General features: G+C 35.6%; 4 protein-coding genes across 17 annotated transcripts; 3 read left to right on the top strand and 1 right to left on the bottom strand.

Annotated features, from left to right (window-relative positions):
- Window positions 1–70: 70 nt before the first annotated feature.
- Window positions 71–8,708, top strand: LOC100185376 (sialin). 9 transcript variants are annotated; one of them, XM_026836664.1, is made up of 13 exons: window positions 71–275; window positions 2,965–3,093; window positions 3,201–3,316; window positions 5,794–5,888; window positions 5,951–6,106; window positions 6,265–6,519; window positions 6,576–6,750; window positions 6,909–7,033; window positions 7,112–7,273; window positions 7,333–7,570; window positions 7,630–7,763; window positions 7,824–8,042; window positions 8,345–8,708. In XM_026836664.1, exons 4-12 carry the CDS (start codon window positions 5,832–5,834, stop codon window positions 8,022–8,024), a joined length of 1,503 nt encoding a protein of 500 aa, XP_026692465.1. In that variant the 5' UTR covers window positions 71–275; window positions 2,965–3,093; window positions 3,201–3,316; window positions 5,794–5,831; the 3' UTR covers window positions 8,025–8,042; window positions 8,345–8,708. The 9 variants fall into 9 exon arrangements, with proteins under 9 accessions (XP_026692465.1, XP_026692462.1, XP_026692467.1 ...); XM_026836661.1 differs by having other exon boundaries at window positions 72–275; window positions 7,100–7,273; XM_026836666.1 differs by having other exon boundaries at window positions 74–275; window positions 5,794–5,870; window positions 7,100–7,273.
- LOC108949925 (kelch-like protein 2) lies at window positions 441–2,583 on the bottom strand. Of its 2 annotated transcripts, none has more exons than XM_026836673.1 (8): window positions 2,443–2,583; window positions 2,143–2,263; window positions 1,848–2,001; window positions 1,560–1,777; window positions 1,348–1,497; window positions 1,068–1,290; window positions 784–934; window positions 441–644 (listed from the first exon to the last, which is right to left on the bottom strand). In XM_026836673.1, exons 1-8 carry the CDS (start codon window positions 2,505–2,507, stop codon window positions 533–535), a joined length of 1,194 nt encoding a protein of 397 aa, XP_026692474.1. In that variant the 5' UTR covers window positions 2,508–2,583; the 3' UTR covers window positions 441–532. The 2 variants fall into 2 exon arrangements, with proteins under 2 accessions (XP_026692474.1, XP_026692475.1); XM_026836674.1 differs by having other exon boundaries at window positions 1,101–1,290.
- Window positions 8,709–8,966: 258 nt separating the features above from the next.
- LOC100175186 (sialin-like) lies at window positions 8,967–12,015 on the top strand. 2 transcript variants are annotated; one of them, XM_002128078.4, is made up of 10 exons: window positions 8,967–9,585; window positions 9,638–9,793; window positions 9,943–10,197; window positions 10,250–10,424; window positions 10,551–10,675; window positions 10,747–10,905; window positions 10,961–11,201; window positions 11,254–11,387; window positions 11,487–11,604; window positions 11,688–12,015. In XM_002128078.4, the coding sequence occupies exons 1-10, from the start codon at window positions 9,532–9,534 to the stop codon at window positions 11,750–11,752; spliced, it is 1,482 nt and encodes a 493-aa protein (XP_002128114.1). In that variant the 5' UTR covers window positions 8,967–9,531; the 3' UTR covers window positions 11,753–12,015. The 2 variants fall into 2 exon arrangements, with proteins under 2 accessions (XP_002128114.1, XP_026692472.1); XM_026836671.1 differs by lacking the exon at window positions 9,943–10,197 and having other exon boundaries at window positions 8,970–9,585.
- Window positions 12,016–14,715: 2,700 nt separating this feature from the next.
- On the top strand, window positions 14,716–17,901 carry LOC100177503 (sialin-like). Of its 4 annotated transcripts, none has more exons than XM_026836842.1 (10): window positions 14,716–15,309; window positions 15,373–15,528; window positions 15,818–16,075; window positions 16,132–16,306; window positions 16,359–16,483; window positions 16,552–16,710; window positions 16,766–17,006; window positions 17,066–17,199; window positions 17,522–17,639; window positions 17,819–17,901. In XM_026836842.1, the coding sequence occupies exons 1-10, from the start codon at window positions 15,256–15,258 to the stop codon at window positions 17,884–17,886; spliced, it is 1,488 nt and encodes a 495-aa protein (XP_026692643.1). In that variant the 5' UTR covers window positions 14,716–15,255; the 3' UTR covers window positions 17,887–17,901. The 4 variants fall into 4 exon arrangements, with proteins under 4 accessions (XP_026692643.1, XP_026692644.1, XP_026692645.1 ...); XM_026836843.1 differs by having other exon boundaries at window positions 17,503–17,639; XM_026836844.1 differs by lacking the exon at window positions 17,819–17,901 and having other exon boundaries at window positions 16,766–17,004.

Below are 17,901 nucleotides of genomic sequence, written 5' to 3'. Positions count from 1 at the left end.
ATCGTTAAAATGCAGTCCACTGAGTTACAATGCCAGAGGCCCCGTGAAAAAATCTACTGGTGTTTATATTATTTATACATTTTCCACATGTGATTCAATTGACTAACCCTGGTGTCTTGTAGCTTATTAAGGTTTAACGCTGTTGCTTTACCAGAAGGTAAAACTTGATAGATACAACTTTTGAATGGTTTTATTTTTAAACATGTGATATATTCTGTGAAAGTGTGAAGCTTTTATCTACATTGCTGGAGAGAAAAGGGAAAGAAACGGTAAAGGTAAGGTTGGGGAATTCTGAGTTATATGTAGAAGTTGACCATCTTTTTCAAAATACATAAGTCGTTGTTTCTCAGCCAACTATTGCAAAAGTAAAACTAGAGACTTCTTGATGTAAAAAAAACTTCCGTAAGTTTAGAATCACACATAGATTTAAAAGGTGGAAATTAGGATCACAGAAAAGCTTTTAATTAAGCATCATTGACAATGTTAATATAGTTTAAAAACAGTTGACACAGATTATATGCAGTTTGTTTGTTTATGTTGCCATCAAGCATCCTTTCCCAGTAAATAAATTCTGACCCTCCTCCTTAAAGGTTTTCCACTGTCCATTCCTTATGTTGTACAATGCAACATGACCAGGGGTAGAACTAATAATGATATGATTTAGTGATCAAATTTTTATTTATGTAGTTATTAGAACCAAAACCTGTTCAAAAGAATTTTTTGAGACCCAGTTTTTAACTAGAGCTTACAAAACAGAGACGTTTATGTCTGGTAACACATTACCTTCCATACATTGCAATGTAGTCACCCACACAACATGCAGTAGCTTCTCCAAGTTGATAAGGAATGTTTGTCTTTAACATTGTCCAAACTCCATCAGCAATGTTCATAAATTCAGCGCTTAATAATGGAGCTTTGTTTTCCCCAAAACCGCCTATATTTGTGATCATTTTGATTTAAATACTATACACAAACGTATTGTTTAAACAAGTATTTTGCAGTAAAAGTATTTGGGTTGTGACCTAAATGTCAAGTAACAAAAAGTAATGAAGTTAAACCTAAAGTACCATTAACTATAAATGATGCCAACATCAATATACCAAAAGCAAATATTTTTCCATCAACAAAAACAGCAGCACACGAAGCTCCTGCTTCTATCATGCTATTTCCTGATGTCCATGTTTTGTTGACTGTGTTGTAAATGTTAACCTTGGAACAGCAAACTAAAGCGAGACAAACAAGTTTAATAAACATATTGAATTCACGCACAAGGAATTCACGCACAAGTTCCTTGTTCAAAAGAGAAGTAAAAAACATATGAGTATATTATTTTAAATATAAAAATACCTCTTTTCTGATGGTTTTGGACAAATAATCAAGACATACATATTGTAATCTCAAGTGATTGAACAAGTTTGGAAAATATTTTTTTCTGCATTGAAGATCATGTTTTATCCAAGCAACCAAAATCTTGTAAACACCTTCCTCTGATTTTACCTGTTGCCAAATATTTTACAAAAACCCAATAGAATATTTTACTGGGAAATTCAACTACTGACCATCAGTTCATCTGAAGCCATAAATTTTCCCATTGCGTCAACTTCAATTTCCAGAAACTTCTTTTGAACTGAAACTTCATCAAAATTCTCTTGAATACATTCGTCACATTTTGCAACCAGATCATGGAGAGAATACAACTTTCCAATTTGACGATAGTGCAAACAACTTTTGGGTGTGATTGCACCATGAAGATATTTGATGATTAGTTCCAGAAGATCTATAAGAATATTTTTATCTTAAAATGTTTAAAGTACCAATAGTTTTAAAATAAAATAAAAAGTTCTCACCTTCTAGTTGCATAAGTGAAGCTGCATGTAAAACCTCATAAAAATTGTCACTTGAGAGTGAAACTTGATTCGTATAAATAAAGTTAATCACTTGTGTCATTGCAGCTTTTGTCACTTCTTTTATTTGAATTTTATTTTTGAACTGTTCTCTCATCTGAAAACAAATCTTATTTACATAAAGAACTGCTAAAGAAGCAAGCAGTATATCAATGTATTTATTTATATATAATACTCCTCCAAGTTACAGGTTTAAAATTATATTTGCTTATTATAATATTTAAATAATGTTTTAAACCTGACTATAAAACATTGTGTCAAAGTATTTGCTGCTTGCTGCAAGAATAGCTTGATGTGCTAGGAAACTTTGATCTTCAACTACCAGTGTAACATCACAGTACCGCTGATTAAGCCTTTGTCTAAAATAAAGCGTGTAAAACACTAGAACTCAATTGTCATAAACTTAACAATTCTACACTACATTACTCATAATTTAAAATAAAATTACCTACAAATATTATTTACATTTTACAAAACTGTAAACAGTTCATATAACATGTACTGAATTATTATCTTTATAATGTAGTAGTTAATTTACCTGCCTAACATTGCCATTACAAATTCGAAATGTTTATTGGAAAGTAAATGCACAGAATCAGTCATGTTTAGCCTATTGTTTTCTAACTAATTTCTAACAGTTGTAAATATTTCTAAAAATGCAAATCATTTTAGTATATTTTATTTTTAGCAATAGCTCGTCCACCGGATCAGACTTCATGAAATATTTTTCAACGTCTGAAATAATAATCATGTACAACTCATGACTTAATGTGTAACAAGTCAATATTGATTTACGATTATTACTGTTTACTCAATCTATAACACAACTGCAGAGCAAAATATTATTTTACTCTTTGTTTGGAACAAACGTAAATATTTAAAACTGTTTATATTTAATGTAATACCTACATAATAACATTACTTAGTTTAAATGATAAGCAAAACTTTCTTAAGTTTAGTTTCCTAAATAATTTTCAATAACATGTAACTAAAAGACATTCTACTTAATCTCTGCCATTGTGAAATTTTATTTTAACTTTTATTTAAAATGTCTTGACAGGTATTTGATAAATATCAAGACCTAACAGTAACATTTGGGAACCTTAGATGTGCAAACACAGTTGGGAAATACTTGTTTGTTTGAAGATGATTGTTTTATTCAAGCATTCATACTTTATTAATGAACCAAGTAAGTTTTATAATATATAATACAATTTATGATTTCTAATAATATTATTATCATTCTCTTTATATCTGGTTTGCATTACTAATCCAGAGACCCATAATATTCCACAGGTCCATTCCTTTACCAGATCACTTAAACAATGAAGAAAAAAAATTTAAAAATTTATTATTTACATCGAAACTTTGATGCTACGATCAATTTTTCTTACCTTACTACCTACCATGCAGTGAGTAGTAGTGTTTAATCTTTTTAAGTTTTACGATAAAGTTGTTAAGATTTATAAGTATATTTGTTTGCTTTGTAATATATTAAGGTGATTAATAAATGATATCATATGTAAGTAACAAACTTGCCAATACAATAACATATACGGTCATAGGTTAAGTTAGATCTAATATTTTAAACTGTACCTATCAATATTGCATGTCAGTGTTAAATAAGACTTATTTGTGATGTGACTTAGTCACGTGTACCAGTATGTGTACATTTGTGTTTACTGTGTAACCAAGTATAAAGAAGTTTCTTTTGCCTTGGGGGATTCCCCAACATGCGTAGTATATGGCTAGCTTGTGCAATGTGTTATATCAATTCGAATCGCGGGTCAACAATTATTGTCCTTTTCCTGGGTGGTCTTTATGACAGGTGTGTGACTACTATAAATACTTTATCGTCGCCCTAATGTCCGTGATTTATCCAGCACACGAGCCGCTTAACAGCTGTTAGGCGGTTCTTGGTGTTAACATATAGGTTTTATTTGTGCATTGCAGGAAATAACTTGACTAAGACACGTTAAATAAGAACTGCTTGACAGTCAGCACTTTTCTATTTGTTGTTTAGAACAACACATAGTTACGTTTAATCAGATTTCAGTTTAATATTACTTAAACGTTTTAACAGGCTATACTAGTTAGAGACCAGCATTAAGTTTCAGATGATTTCCGTTGAAATATTGGTTTTTCCATTCCCTTTCCTTGTTTTAGATATAAAAAGATAAAGTTTTCAAGCATATTACTCGAACCTGCAGCACACCAATTGTTCTTTATTTAACCATGCAGAACAGAAACACAATTACACAATTTTGTATGGTAGGATGGGGGAAGATAGGACACCTTTTCATTCGATTTTCTCGTACATTTTGTTGGTAAACAAAGAACATTCAAGGAATTATAAAACCTTGTCCTCACGACTTTCACAGCCCGTTGTTAATTGTTTAAAACACGACCAGAATATTTATATATTTTGTGCTAAAGGTGTCCCATCTTTCCCCACCCCACTATATATGTATATTGACCACAGAAATAAAAAAGAATAGAACGCGCATCTCCAATGTCGGTAAAGGAGAGAGGTGATACACTCTTTCTCTTTTGCGGGTCGTTCCCGTTTACCATTGTAGTCAATGGAGTCGAGGGCGTTTTATGTAGTTTTCTTCGTGTTTTGACTTGATTTCAAGTCATAAAGTAAAACAACTATTTTCTAATATGTATATATTTCTAACAATCCGTTTTTTGAAGGTTTTTAATTAAATTTATTAAATAATTAAATTTCCCAAACAAGTGGTAAACTGTAAGCGTTAACCTACCAAATAACTAAACTAGCCTAATAAACTTGAATAATTGGTGTAGTTTTTGAAATAAACAGCTAAAACCTCTTAAAACTACTATGCGCCTATCTTTTACAATGGAGACCAAGCGAAATGGGGACGGAGTTGGCGGCCACGTGAATAGAAAAAAGAATATATCACGTTTTTGGGGCAGTTGCGCGTTCTACTCTTTTTTATTTCTGTGATATTGACCCGTTAAAATTAGGTCATGCGCTGGACAGCAATATGCCTTTACCAGATATGCGCTTCACCATTTAGGCATTTTTTCACACGTTGTTTATATGCCCAAGTATACTTAAAATACGGATTATTTTTTCGGTTTAAAGGCAGTCGTGGAACGGTGAAAGTAGGTTAGTTATTAAAGCCTTGTTGTTGTAAATACAGACACGGGAGTTAGCCGTATAGGGTAGATCTATAATAAACCTGTATGTATGTGAGCAATAGTGTCCTGAGCTTTATTTAAGCTAGTAACGATTCATGCTGGCAATCATAACAAAATAGTTTGTGTCACTGGCTGTTGGTTTTATGTGGCTCACCTAATCAAATGCAAAGCCGCGTGTCAAACTTAAAGTAAATAGATTGAATTCGTGTAGAAGTGCAATCATATTGCATGTAAGGGGTCTCTTGAAACCCTCATAAAAGAGATCGTTATAACTTATAAGCTCAAAGGCCATTGATGAACTCTTGTTACCAACAATTGCACGTGGTGAGTACAAGCACTTCGTGTTGCTCACTCAAGCGCAATAATGCTAGAAGTAAATGATGTTAGCAGCATTTTGTCAGGATCTACTAAACTCCCAGTCTACAGTGTTGTTGTAAGGGTGCAGCAATTCAGTTGCTGGGAACGTACATATTAATTGAGCATAGCTTACCTTACATTCATAAGTTTCCCCGGCGTGACTACACGTTTTGTTATGTATAGCCTTTATTGGGAATTAGTATTATGTTGTTGATTTTTGAGAGTTTTTGGAAAATTAGCGTCCTAGTTGTAGGTTTACTATAGCATGTGGGCAATTGAATAAGAAAGGTAGGTAAAAGTACGCGCTAAGCTTCTTTACAATCTTGCCACCTGGTTAGAATAAATGACCCAATTAAATTTGCAGAGTATATATCACAAGACCACTGTTTGGTGAGCAGGGCTATGATGAATATCGATGAACCACTGAAGTCAAGTGAAAATGTGAGTTTTCCACGTGGTGTAAGTTGAAACATTTGGTCCTATCAGAAAGGCTGAGTTTAATATTATTTAAACCCTAAAAGGTTCCACGAAAGAAGTTTTATGTCCGACAACGATACGTACTGGCTTCCCTTGGTTGTATGGGCTACTTTCTAATCAGTTGTTTACGGAACTGTATAAACGTCACTGTATTGTCGATGGTGCGCTGGAACAATACAGAGACCAATGTCACAGATGCGGTATGTAGCAAATTAATGCCTGTTGTACGTTACTTGTTATCGATCGCGAAAACATAAAAAGTGCATGTTTACTGTAAGAGTTTTCTTCTTTTCCTAAGGAGAATTATGTTATTGTTTTTGTTTCGTTCACAAATGCTTTTAATTTCCAACCATTGCAGATAAATTTAACCATAGAGAAATCTAAAGGTTTTGAATGGAGCAGCAGCCAAGAAGGGCTATTTCTCGGCGCCTACTTTTACGGATACGTCTGTACCAACATTTTGGGCGGATGGCTTGGAAATAAGTTCGGTTTCCCCATAGTTTTCGGGTTACCAATTTTTATCTCCGCCCTTCTAAGCATTGCAACTCCTTTTGCAGCTTACACTAGCTTTCCACTCGTTATAGCTTGCCGAGTACTTATGGGCTTGCTACAGGTAACGATGTTTGACTCGACTGCGCAATAACTCTCTTAACATGTCATTTGTTCCAGGGAGCTTCAGTCTGTGCTTTCCAGGGTTGCTGGAGCTCTTGGGCGCCACCTCTTGAGCGTAGTTTGTTAAATTCCATTGCCTTGTCAGGATTTCCGTTTGGACTAGGATTCGCTAATTTCTTTGCGGGTTATATCTGCGGAACCCTCGGCTGGGAAGCTGTATTTTATATACTAGGTTTGTGTATGTGTTTTAATTTTATATTATGTACGTTTTAAACGGGTCAAATAGAATTGTAAAGAAGTTCACTTTTTCAAACACGGCAGCTTAAAAAATGTCGTAATTTGTCTTAATTGAGAGTTTATTTTCGGTAGCATAATAGTGTTTTCACAAAGGCGGTGTCGCAATTGGTTGGTCGGTGGTTTGGATAATAATTGTCTCTGATTCACCACGCACGAACAGATGTATAACTGCAGCAGAGGTTGCTTACATAGAAAAGAGCATCGGTTTTACTTCTAAGGTAATTATTTCTATATAAACGTATTTATATATGCGTCACTTTTAAAACACTAATGAACAACGTCAGGTGAATTTGCAGGACATGCTGCAATCGCAAGTCGTGCCTTGGGGAGCAATAATGAGATCACGCAGTGTGTGGGCAATATTTGTTGCTCATTTCTGCGACAATTGGAGTGGCTACACTTTCAATGCTATTTTGCCAACTTTCATGTCTAAGATATTTAATTTCAATGTGTTTCAGGTATATAGGCAATGTAATGGTTGAACAATATTCCTTTTAACGCTGTTTTAAATTGGCAGAGTGGAGCAGTAATGACAGCCCCATATATAGCCCAGGTTGTTGTGAGCATCCTTGCAGGTTTTATGACAGACGCTGCCCGGCAACGGAAATGGATAAGTACTTCTGCAGCTCGCAAAGTGAACACAATCATTGCACAGAGCTTCCTGAATCTATTTATGATCATAGCATGCTACTGCACTGATAGTACGACTGTCATAGTTTTATTTGTCGTCGGAATGTCTCTCAGAGGATTTACATGTAATATTGTTGCTATTAATATAAAACTTAATTTTTTATTCGTATTCTTTTATAAATAGATGCTGGACACAACTCAAGCCCAATAGACATCGCACCCATGTATGCCGGGGTGGTTTTTGGAATATCAAACACCATTGCTTCTATAACTGGCTTTCTAGGGCCTCTCACAGCAGGTTTAGTTATCACAGATAAGGTAACACTTTCACTATTTTTTTAGTTAAAGCAAAATAAAGGTTTTCGTATAATGTTCTAGACATCTATCGGTCAGTGGCAAACTATGTTCTGGATAAACGGAGCGCTCGGTTTCTTCGGTTCGATTTTCTTTGCTTGCTTTGCGTCTGAGGTGGAGCGGAAATGGGCGCAAATAAAAGGTATAGAGACTTTGAACGTATTCTCGTATTGTTCAAGCACACCACCTTCACGTTATCCAGTCTTAGTTTATTTGGATCTTTAAAGATACCTGTCGAAGAAGGTATTAATTTGCGTATTTTTTTATTATAGCACATGCTGTTGTATAGTAGAGTGGGCGGAAGATGGGGCACGTTTTCATTTTATTTTCTCGTTTAATTTGAACATTTAAAGAAATATTAAACGAGGTTCTCACGATTCACATTACCCGTTGCTAATTGTTTAAATCGCATTAAGAATATTTTCCATATTATGTGCTAAGGTGTCCCGTTTTCCCCATCACTCTACTATATAAGCTATATGACAACTAACGTATTGCTTTATATTTACCACGAACAATCACACCATTAAAGTTGTCATTTTTAGACTCCGATAAAGAAACAGACCTAAAGACAAACCTGAAGAGTGGTCTAACTGATGATGAATGCTGATCTTGCATTCACGGTTGTTGTGCTGTTCAACACTGTGTCTCACTGTCTCTTAGCTAAACAAACCTTACTCTAAAATACAATGGGTGTTTTGCTATCTTACTACGCTAGATGTAATCCTGGTCAGCGCTGTCTTTTTCCGTTTACGTATTAGGGTGATATTTTCTTCAATGTCTTTTTAAACTACCTTATTAAAAAAAATTATGATGTATTCGTGTTTCGCGACTAGAAAGATATAAAAAAGAGAAATTGTTACAAGTTACGCATTTGTTCGAATTAATAAAAGTATAGGCTAAGCACAATAATGCATTCTCTAGATAACATTTTGGAGGTGTACAAATATAACAAAAAACGTAAATTGTATAAATGTGAATAAAGAGTGGAATAAAGCTTAGGCTTTTGTTAGGGCAATCATATCAACAGAGTTTGTGACATTAGGCTATTACCACTTGAATTAAATTGTGCGACCAGTTGTTCAATAAAACGCAAACTTTAAAAGAAAACTTGTAAGTCAACAATTGTAATGTAACACATCATATTGCATGTAAGGACTATATTTTACCCGCTGAATGTTATACTTACCCTGAAAAAATAGCTTATTAAACAACTCAAAGGGGTATCATCTGACTAACTAATAATGATATATATACATAACTGTAGCCTGTAGGCATAATCAGCCCTTATATTCCGCAGAATAACACTATCACAATATTGACAGCTTTCTGAGATAGGCCTATTTACGCCTTTCGTGCGCTATATCACCAGAATCATTGATTATAGAAATGTAGAATGCAGTGTTGATCCTAGTGCAACAGAAAAGCAGTGGCGCATGTGCAACGAACCGGTATACATGCCTGCCCAAATTAGGTTTCGTAATTATACCTTAGTTGGTAATAATTTGTGCATCATGCGTGTAAGTTTACTTCCACGCAATAGAATAAATAGGCGATGAAACACTGTTTGCTAAACAAACTGATAGCCGCACCATTTCTTGTGTGCTAGGGTTCTTTACCACTATCTTATTCGATTAGTTAAAAAAAGGTTCGCAATTGAGAGTAGAGCTAGCGCATGTATCACAAGATTAAGATCAGCACTTGTTAAGGTAGCCTACCGTTATAAGCTATAATGACTATCGAAGAACCATCAAAGTCAAGTGAAAGTGTAGTTTTTACACACGAGGTAAGTAAAGCACTTCTTATAAAGCTGTTTTAACAGTTTTTAAAACTGAAAGGTACCACGGAGGAATTGTTTTGTCCGTCAACGATACGTACTTGCCGCCCTTGGTTTTATGGGCTACTTTTTGATCGGTTGTTTACGAAACTGTATAAACGTCACAGTTTTGTCGATGGTGCGCTGGAACAATACAGAGAACAATGTCACAGATGCGGTATGTAGCACATTGATGCCTGTTGTACGTTAAGTTTTATCGATTGTATAAAAACGTATATTTAGTGTAGCGCAGTTGGGTTAAATTTTAAAGAAGGTTATACCATTTTTTACCCGTTTTTCATAAATGTTTCTAATTTTCGAGCATAGGTGAATTCGACTGTCGGGAAATCGGAAGGTTTTGATTGGAGCAGCGACCAAGAAGGACTGTTTCTTGGTTCCTACTTTTACGGCTATATTTGCACTAGCATTTTGGGCGGGTGGCTCGGAAATAAGTTCGGCTTCCCGATAGTTTTCGGGTTACCAGTATTTATTTCTGCCCTTTTAAGCATTGCGACTCCTATCGCAGCTTACACTGGCTTTCCCCTCGTTATAGCTTGCCGAGTACTTATCGGCTTCACACAGGTATTTTTTGACTTTAATAATAGCTCGTATAATCTAATGCATTATCTCGCAGGGAGCTGCAGTCCCTGCTTATCAATGTTGCTGGAGCTCTTGGGCGCCACCCCTCGAGCGTAGTATATTAAATTCTATCGCTCTATCCGGAGTTCCATTCGGAATTGGATTCGTTTATCCCTTTGCTGGGTATGTCTCTGAAACCCTGGGCTGGGAAGCTGTATTTTATATACTAGGTTTGTTCCTAAATATTTCTGATTTGGATCAAATTCTACCATAAACACTTAACTACTCAAACAAAACAGTTTTAGCTGGTTAAATTTTTAAGTCAATTTTCATAGCTTAACAGCGTTTTTTTTAAGGCGGTGTCACAATTGGTTGGTCAGTGGTTTGGATAATAATCGTCTCTGATTCACCACGCACGAACAGATGTATAACTGCAGCAGAAGTTGCTTACATAGAAAATAGCATCGGTTTTACTCTTAAGGTAATAATTACAATGCATTCTTCTGTTTGTGTCACTCGAGAAAAACTAACTCCTGCATGGTGGATTCTTAGGACATGCAATCCCAAAACGTGCCTTGGGGAGCAATAATGAAATCACGCAGTGTGTGGGCAATATTTGTTGCCCATTTCTGCGACAATTGGAGTGGCTACACTTTCAATGCTATTTTGCCAACTTTCATGTCTAAGATATTTAATTTCAATGTGTTTAAGGTACGTTTTGTAATATTTTAACAATATATCTTTTAACGCTGTTTTAATTTGGCAGAGTGGAGCCGTAATGACAGCTCCGTACATAGCTCAGTTTGGTGTAAGCATTCTTGCAGGTTACATAACCGACGCTGCTCGAAAACGGAAATGGATAAGTACTTCTGCAGCTCGCAAAGTAAACACGATCATTGCACTCAGTTTCCTGAATATCTTTATGATAACTGCATGCTACTGTGCCACTGATAGTACGACCGCTGTGGTTCTCTTTGGTGTTGGGGTGGCTCTCAGGGGGTGTATATGTAATTTATTTAATAATAAGCAAAAATTATATCTTAACCGGTATTTTAATAGTCTCGGCACACCTATCAAGTCTGGTAGACATCGCACCTATGTACTCTGGAGTGATTTTTGGAATATCAAACACCATTTCCTCTATACCCGGCTTTCTCGGGCCTCTCACAGCTGGTTTAGTTATCACAGATAAGGTGCATTATAAAATATAACTTTTAATCCAAATAAATTATTTCTATAATTTGGATAAAGCAGATGTTTTTTTTCCGTTTTCATTGTACAATCTTTCTTAGACATCTATCAGCCAATGGCAAACTATGTTCTGGATAAACGGAGCGTTCGGTTTCTTCGGTTCGATTTTCTTTTTCTTCTTTGGTTCTGGAGTGGAGCGGAACTGGGCGAAAATGAAAGGTTAAACATATAACTTGTGATTAAAGCAAAGCTTTCTAAATTTAATATTAAATTAACAATAAAAAATTACACTTCTTTTTTAGTTTCCGAAGAAGAAACGGAAATAAAATTGAAACAAAAAAGCGCTCACAGTGATGATGAATGCTAATGTAGGAGTTATGAGTATTTGTTGTGCAGAAATGTGTTTGACAAACTACGTCTTTCTCAACCGACGGTCGGAAATCAAAAGAGTGTTTCAATATCTTTCTTTGCCAATTGTAATGTATTTTACTGCTTCCACCGAGGTGCGGGTGGGTAATTTTTTCCTCAAAGCGTGCTAATTAAGTTAAATTTTGAGTAAATTAAATTATGTTGTGTTTGAATTTCGCGGCCATAAAGGGCATTGAAATAAATATAAATAAGACGCTATAATAAAATTACCGTTAACATCTATAAACATGCAACCAAGGTATATATAAAGATGGAATAAAGAAAACGGGAAAAAAATGATTTTAATATTCCACCGTGTGGTGATGTATCGTCCTTAGGCTGATCAGAAATACATTGACAGTCTTCACGTTTAATCAAAAGGACTTCATCTGCTCTGAATGATTACAGACTTGTTAGGCGCTTAAAGAGCATCATGTTTTTTGCAGCCAATAATCATTGCAACGACAATTCGGTGTGGTTACGCTCGAATGAAGGCGCTAGCAATTACACTGCTGGGTATATGAAGAAATTGCCACGCAAATATTTCTTGAGTAGTTTGGTACTTGTGGACTTTTGTTTTGTTCTTACTGCGAAGAATGCGATATGGTATCAGAATAGAAAGGCATTAGCTTAGGTACAATAATAATGCGCTAGCAGAGTTAAAGATGTTGCTGTTATATGGTCAATGGATGTTGAATTTGTATAAAACAAATTCCCTATTTTAGTTAATCTCTAAGATTTCTTTTTTGTTCATGACAGCTGTATTGTTAAGATTGCGGTTATAGCGTTGATTGTTAAAACGTGACCTGCAATGGACTTCCAGAAGATTACGTTTTGGAATGCGGAGTATCTGCAACGAACGTTGTTGCAGTTAGATGTCTTACGATATGAGATAAGTTATAACATATGTTTGTATCAGAAAGTTTAAATGTTTTTTTACGTGATTTGTTTAGAAGCTGTGTCATTTTGGCAAACTTTGATGGTATTATTAGGATACATTTGAGCATATCTATCCATATACAAGTTTTCATTATTCGTTGGTATGTCCCTTTAAGTTACTAGACAATTCTACCGCATAGTGATGTTATTGTTTCTCCCCTTGTAATGCATTTTCAAAATATATAAGAAATGACAGGGGCAGTACTGTAAGGATATTCTTACCTGAGACTGTACTATGGATTTCTATACTTACTGAACACGTGTTAATAGATTATTTTATTAGGTGGCTGTTTGAACTCTTAAAATTAGGTCATTTACCGGAAAGTAATACATGTGCTACTCAATTTACCATTGTGTATTTAACAGGCTGCGGGACATGTAAGCTAGGAGTACTTCATACGATCGTTTGCGTGCATTGATATTTACTAAGTATTTTTGGTCCAAATGCATGCTAGTAATGCGTTGCTGTAGATACAGATTTTGGAGCGTATAGGTGTATAAAGTAAACCTGTACTACATGTGTGTGAGGTATAGGGTCCTGAAAACAAACAAAATCAGTTTGGGGCACTGACTGTTACCCCTTTTATTAAACTCTGCGACCAGTCGTCTGATTCCTAGCTCTTCATCTAAAGGTAGATATATAGTGGGGTGGGGGAAGACGGGACACCTTTAGAACATAATAGCCAAGTATTCTGGTCGTGTTTTAAACAGTCAGCAACAGTCTATGGTAGTCCTGAGGATACGGTTTTATAATTATTTGAATGTTCTTTGTTTACTGATAAATGGGACGAGAAAATACCGTTAAAAGGTGTCCCATCTTCCCCCACCCTACTGTATATAGGTTGAATTTCTGTAGAAAAGTGCCGTTCAACAATGTATAACAGCTCATATTGCATGTGAAAGATTTATTTCATCAGCTTTTAAACGTGAACCTGCACATGACATTAAACTTTTTTTTTTCTGTTTACATGTTAAGTATACACCCTGATGTATCAGCTTATTTACTAACCCAAGAGACTATACTCAAGTAACGATATTACTATCGGCCATTATCCAGGGCCAACGTGAAACAATAGTAATGAGCAAAGTTAGTATAGACCAAGTTAGGAAACGGATTGTAAAACAATGAGTTTTGTTTTCCACTGTCGCGCGTCTATGACGTCATAGTCGCAGCCATTACGGAGCCCACGGCAAAGCATTTTATCATTGCTGAGTACTGTTTTTCTTTTAAATATTGCGTATTTTTTAAGAACTAGCACTTGTGCGCGTAAAAATGGCTTTCCACTAACGTTATATCGTATTACAATAACAAACTTCACATAAATAATCAACTTTTATTAAACACTCAATCAATTAAAGTAAAAAAAAACCGAAAATATCAAGTATACCAACCAAAAACATAAAAGAACATGTTTAAAATATAAAAATACAAACAAAAACGCATAACATTATCCTATACTGGTGTATCTAACGGCAGTTTTGCATGTAAATTGCCGTGACTTTACTTTTTGGCTCACAAACTTAACACCTATATACCCGGCAACGAAACTTAAGGTATCTTTGTAAAATTTCCCTAATATTAAAATGACATTAAGGATAACAATACTGAGTTACTATTTTTGGTCTTCTCCTTGAATTAATAATAATAAACCACACTTTCTACGTTTATGAAATCGGAAACCGCGAACACCTTATCTGCTAGTACTTAAGCAGTTTGGAGCTTCATAGTCACTCATGTTGGATTATAAATGTAGTATATTATATTGGTTCTGTAGATTCGTAGGTATGAACATATACTATTATGTAAACTAAACTGATTGCTGCTAGTATTAATCGCCAACGTAAAGTACCCTGTTAAACCACACTGTACGCTGAAAACCAGTCAAAACACTAATTTACTAGAAATTAAATCTTGGGTTTAATATTATATAACAAGATTTGTATTAGAACTTATATTTTAAGTGTTAAAACAACCGTTAGAAGTGTTTTCTAGCTTTGCATCGCTTACAAGACCGAACAAACACACGCCGACCAAGCATTTGTATGGGCGATTCACGCTCTGTAGGCTCCGTAATGGCGGAAACAAGCCTCCCTTTCCGGACGTGACGTTGGTAATCAGTAACCTGCGCCACCAATGTGCTGTCAGCACATTTATTGTTTACGAAATCTATATGCGCAGTCTTGTTGGGCAACAGCTAAAGTCTTCGCGCGACGATCTTGTATTTCAATTAGGCATATGTAGGTACCTTGGTATCAGTCAGTAATTATAACCAGGGTTTCATACAGCCTTTATTAAGAAATTATTTCTTCAGTGTATATTTCAGCTTATGATACTATTAGTAAGTTTACTTTCGTCTGTGTCTACGCAATTGGATAAATAAGAAAACCAACACTGTGTGCTTAAGCAACTGCACTATTTTTGTAAGCTCCTTTGTCACAATCCTGCCAACAGTTAGAATAAATTGCGTCATTAAATGTGCAGCATTTATTTTATAACAATTAACACATGCTGTAAAAGGTATAATGACCATCGAAGAATCTTTAAAGTCAAGTGAAAGTTTAGCTTTTCCACACGAAGTAAGTTGAAACGTTTTTTTTCTTTTGTAAAGCTGTACGTATTTAATACTTTTTAACCAAAAGGTTCCACGAAAGAAGTTTTATGTGCGACAACGATACGTGCTTGCTTCCCTTGGTTTTATGGGCTACTTTCTAATCAGTTGTTTACGAAACTGTATAAACATCACGATATTGTCGATGGTGCGCTGGAACAATACAGAGACCAATGTCACAGATGCGGTATATAGCATATTTTATGTGGTTACATATCGATCGTAAGAAAATTGACTATATGACAGCTGGTCTCCCTGGTATTATTGGACACGTTATAAGTAGGCTTAAAATCCTTTTTTTGTCGAACAGTTATTGTATCTCAGTCATTTTTTGTAAAATACATTTTCACACGTATTGTTTAAAAATAATTCATAATTAAACGTGTCCATTCATTAGAACTCAGGATTTGTGTTATTATTCTAGGCACGTCATATACAAATGGAAATGGTTGTTTATAATTTTTTCAACCATATAGGTTAATGCGTCCATTGAGAAATCTGAAGGTAGTTTCGATTGGAGCAGCGACCAAGAAGGACTATTTCTCGGCGCCTACTTTTACGGATACGTCTGTACCAACATTTTGGGCGGATGGCTTGGAAATAAGTTCGGTTTCCCGATAGTTTTCGGATTACCCGTTTTTATCTCCGCCCTTCTAAGCATTGCAACCCCTATTGCAGCTTACACTAGCTTTCCACTCGTTATAGCTTGCCGAGTACTCATAGGCTTGGTTCAGGTAACTTTGAATAGACTTAAGTAATAGCTGATTCAATCCAATGTCACCTCTCGCAGGGAGTAGCAGTTTCTTCTTATCAATGTTGTTGGAGCTCTTGGGCGCCACCTTTCGAGCGTAGTATATTAAATTCCATTGCTTTGTCCGGAGTTCCGTTTGGACTTGGATTCGTTTATCCATTTGCTGGGTATATTTCTGAAACTATTGGCTGGGAAGCTGTATTTTATGTACTAGGTATGTGTCGATTTTTTTATTTTAGTCAGATCTTTTAGCTTTTTTTTCCAAGGCGGTGTCACAATCGGTTGGTCAGTGGTTTGGATAATAATCGTCTCTGATTCACCACGCACGAACAGATGTATAACTGCAGCAGAAGTTGCTTACATAGAAAATAGCATCGGTTTTACCATCGAGGTATTTCATGAACGCCTTTTTATTTGTTACTTAAGCGAAAAGCCAAATAACTCGTGGTGAATTCTTAGGACATGCAATCACAAGACGTGCCTTGGGGAGCAATAATGAGATCACGGAGTGTGTGGGCAATATTTGTTGCCCATTTCTGCGACAATTGGAGTGGCTACACTTTCAATGCCATTTTGCCAACTTTTATGTCCAGGATATTTAATTTCAATGTGTTCCAAGTACGTATTGTAGTATTCAAACAATGTTCATTCTAACGCTGTTTTAAATTGACAGAGTGGGGCCGTAATGACAGCTCCGTACATAGCTCAGTTTGGTGTGAGCATTCTTGCAGGTTACATAACCGACGCTGCTCGAAAACGGAAATGGATAAGTACCTGTGTAGCTCGCAAAGTGAACACTATCATTGCGTTGAGCTTCCTAAATATTTTTATGATCATTGGAAGTTACTGTGCAACTGATAGTACGACCGTTGTGGTCTTACTGATCGTCGGAGTGTCTCTCAGAGCATTTACGTGTAACTTTGTGACTATTCAACGCAAGTTTCAAAAAAATTATATATTGTGTTTCAAACAGACCCTGGACACCTTTCAAACTTCGTAGACATCGCACCCATGTACGCTGGAGTGATTTTTGGAATATCAAACACCATTGCTTCTGTACCCGGCTTTCTCGGGCCTCTCACAGCTGGATTAGTTATCACAGATAAGGTGCATTATTATATTTTTAACTCAAATAAATATATAATTGGGTCCATCGAACACGCATATAGCCTATGCATTCCGACAGATATATAGTAGGGTGGGGGAAGATGGGACACCTTTAGCACCTAATATCCAAATATCCCGATCGTGTTTTAAACAACTAACAACGGTATATCGAAGTCGAGGGGATACGGTTTTATAACTCTTTGAATTTTATTTTGTTTACTATCAAATGAAACGAGAAACAGATTGAAAAGATGTCCCATCTTACCCCACCCTACTATATAGAAGATGGCTTTTACTCTACAGCATTATGCAATTTCCTTAGACATCTATCAGCCAATGGCAAACTATGTTCTGGATAAACGGAGCGTTCGGTTTCTTCGGTTCGATTTTCTTTTTCTTTTTTGGATCTGGAGTGGAGCGGAAATGGGCACAAAGAAAAGGTATATACAGACATCATTCTCATTTGAACCAAGTCATTTGGAAATCTGTTTTAATGAACATGTTTGTGCGGTATTAGTTCATCATTGTATAATTTATCATTTAAGTCGTTTTTTATTAATTTTTTTATTGGCCTAAACTTATTATGAACAATCACATTATTAGAATTTATTCCTTTTAGTCCCCGAAGAGGAAAAAGAAATAAATGCGAACCTGAAAAGTGCTGACATCAGAGATGACGAGTGCTGATGTTGTTTCTATTTC

This window comes from Ciona intestinalis, chromosome 11, assembly GCF_000224145.3.
Source record: "Ciona intestinalis chromosome 11, KH, whole genome shotgun sequence".
In the NCBI taxonomy this organism is placed as follows: Eukaryota; Metazoa; Chordata; class Ascidiacea; order Phlebobranchia; family Cionidae; genus Ciona; species Ciona intestinalis.
This window is presented reverse-complemented; position numbering and strand designations above follow the sequence as displayed.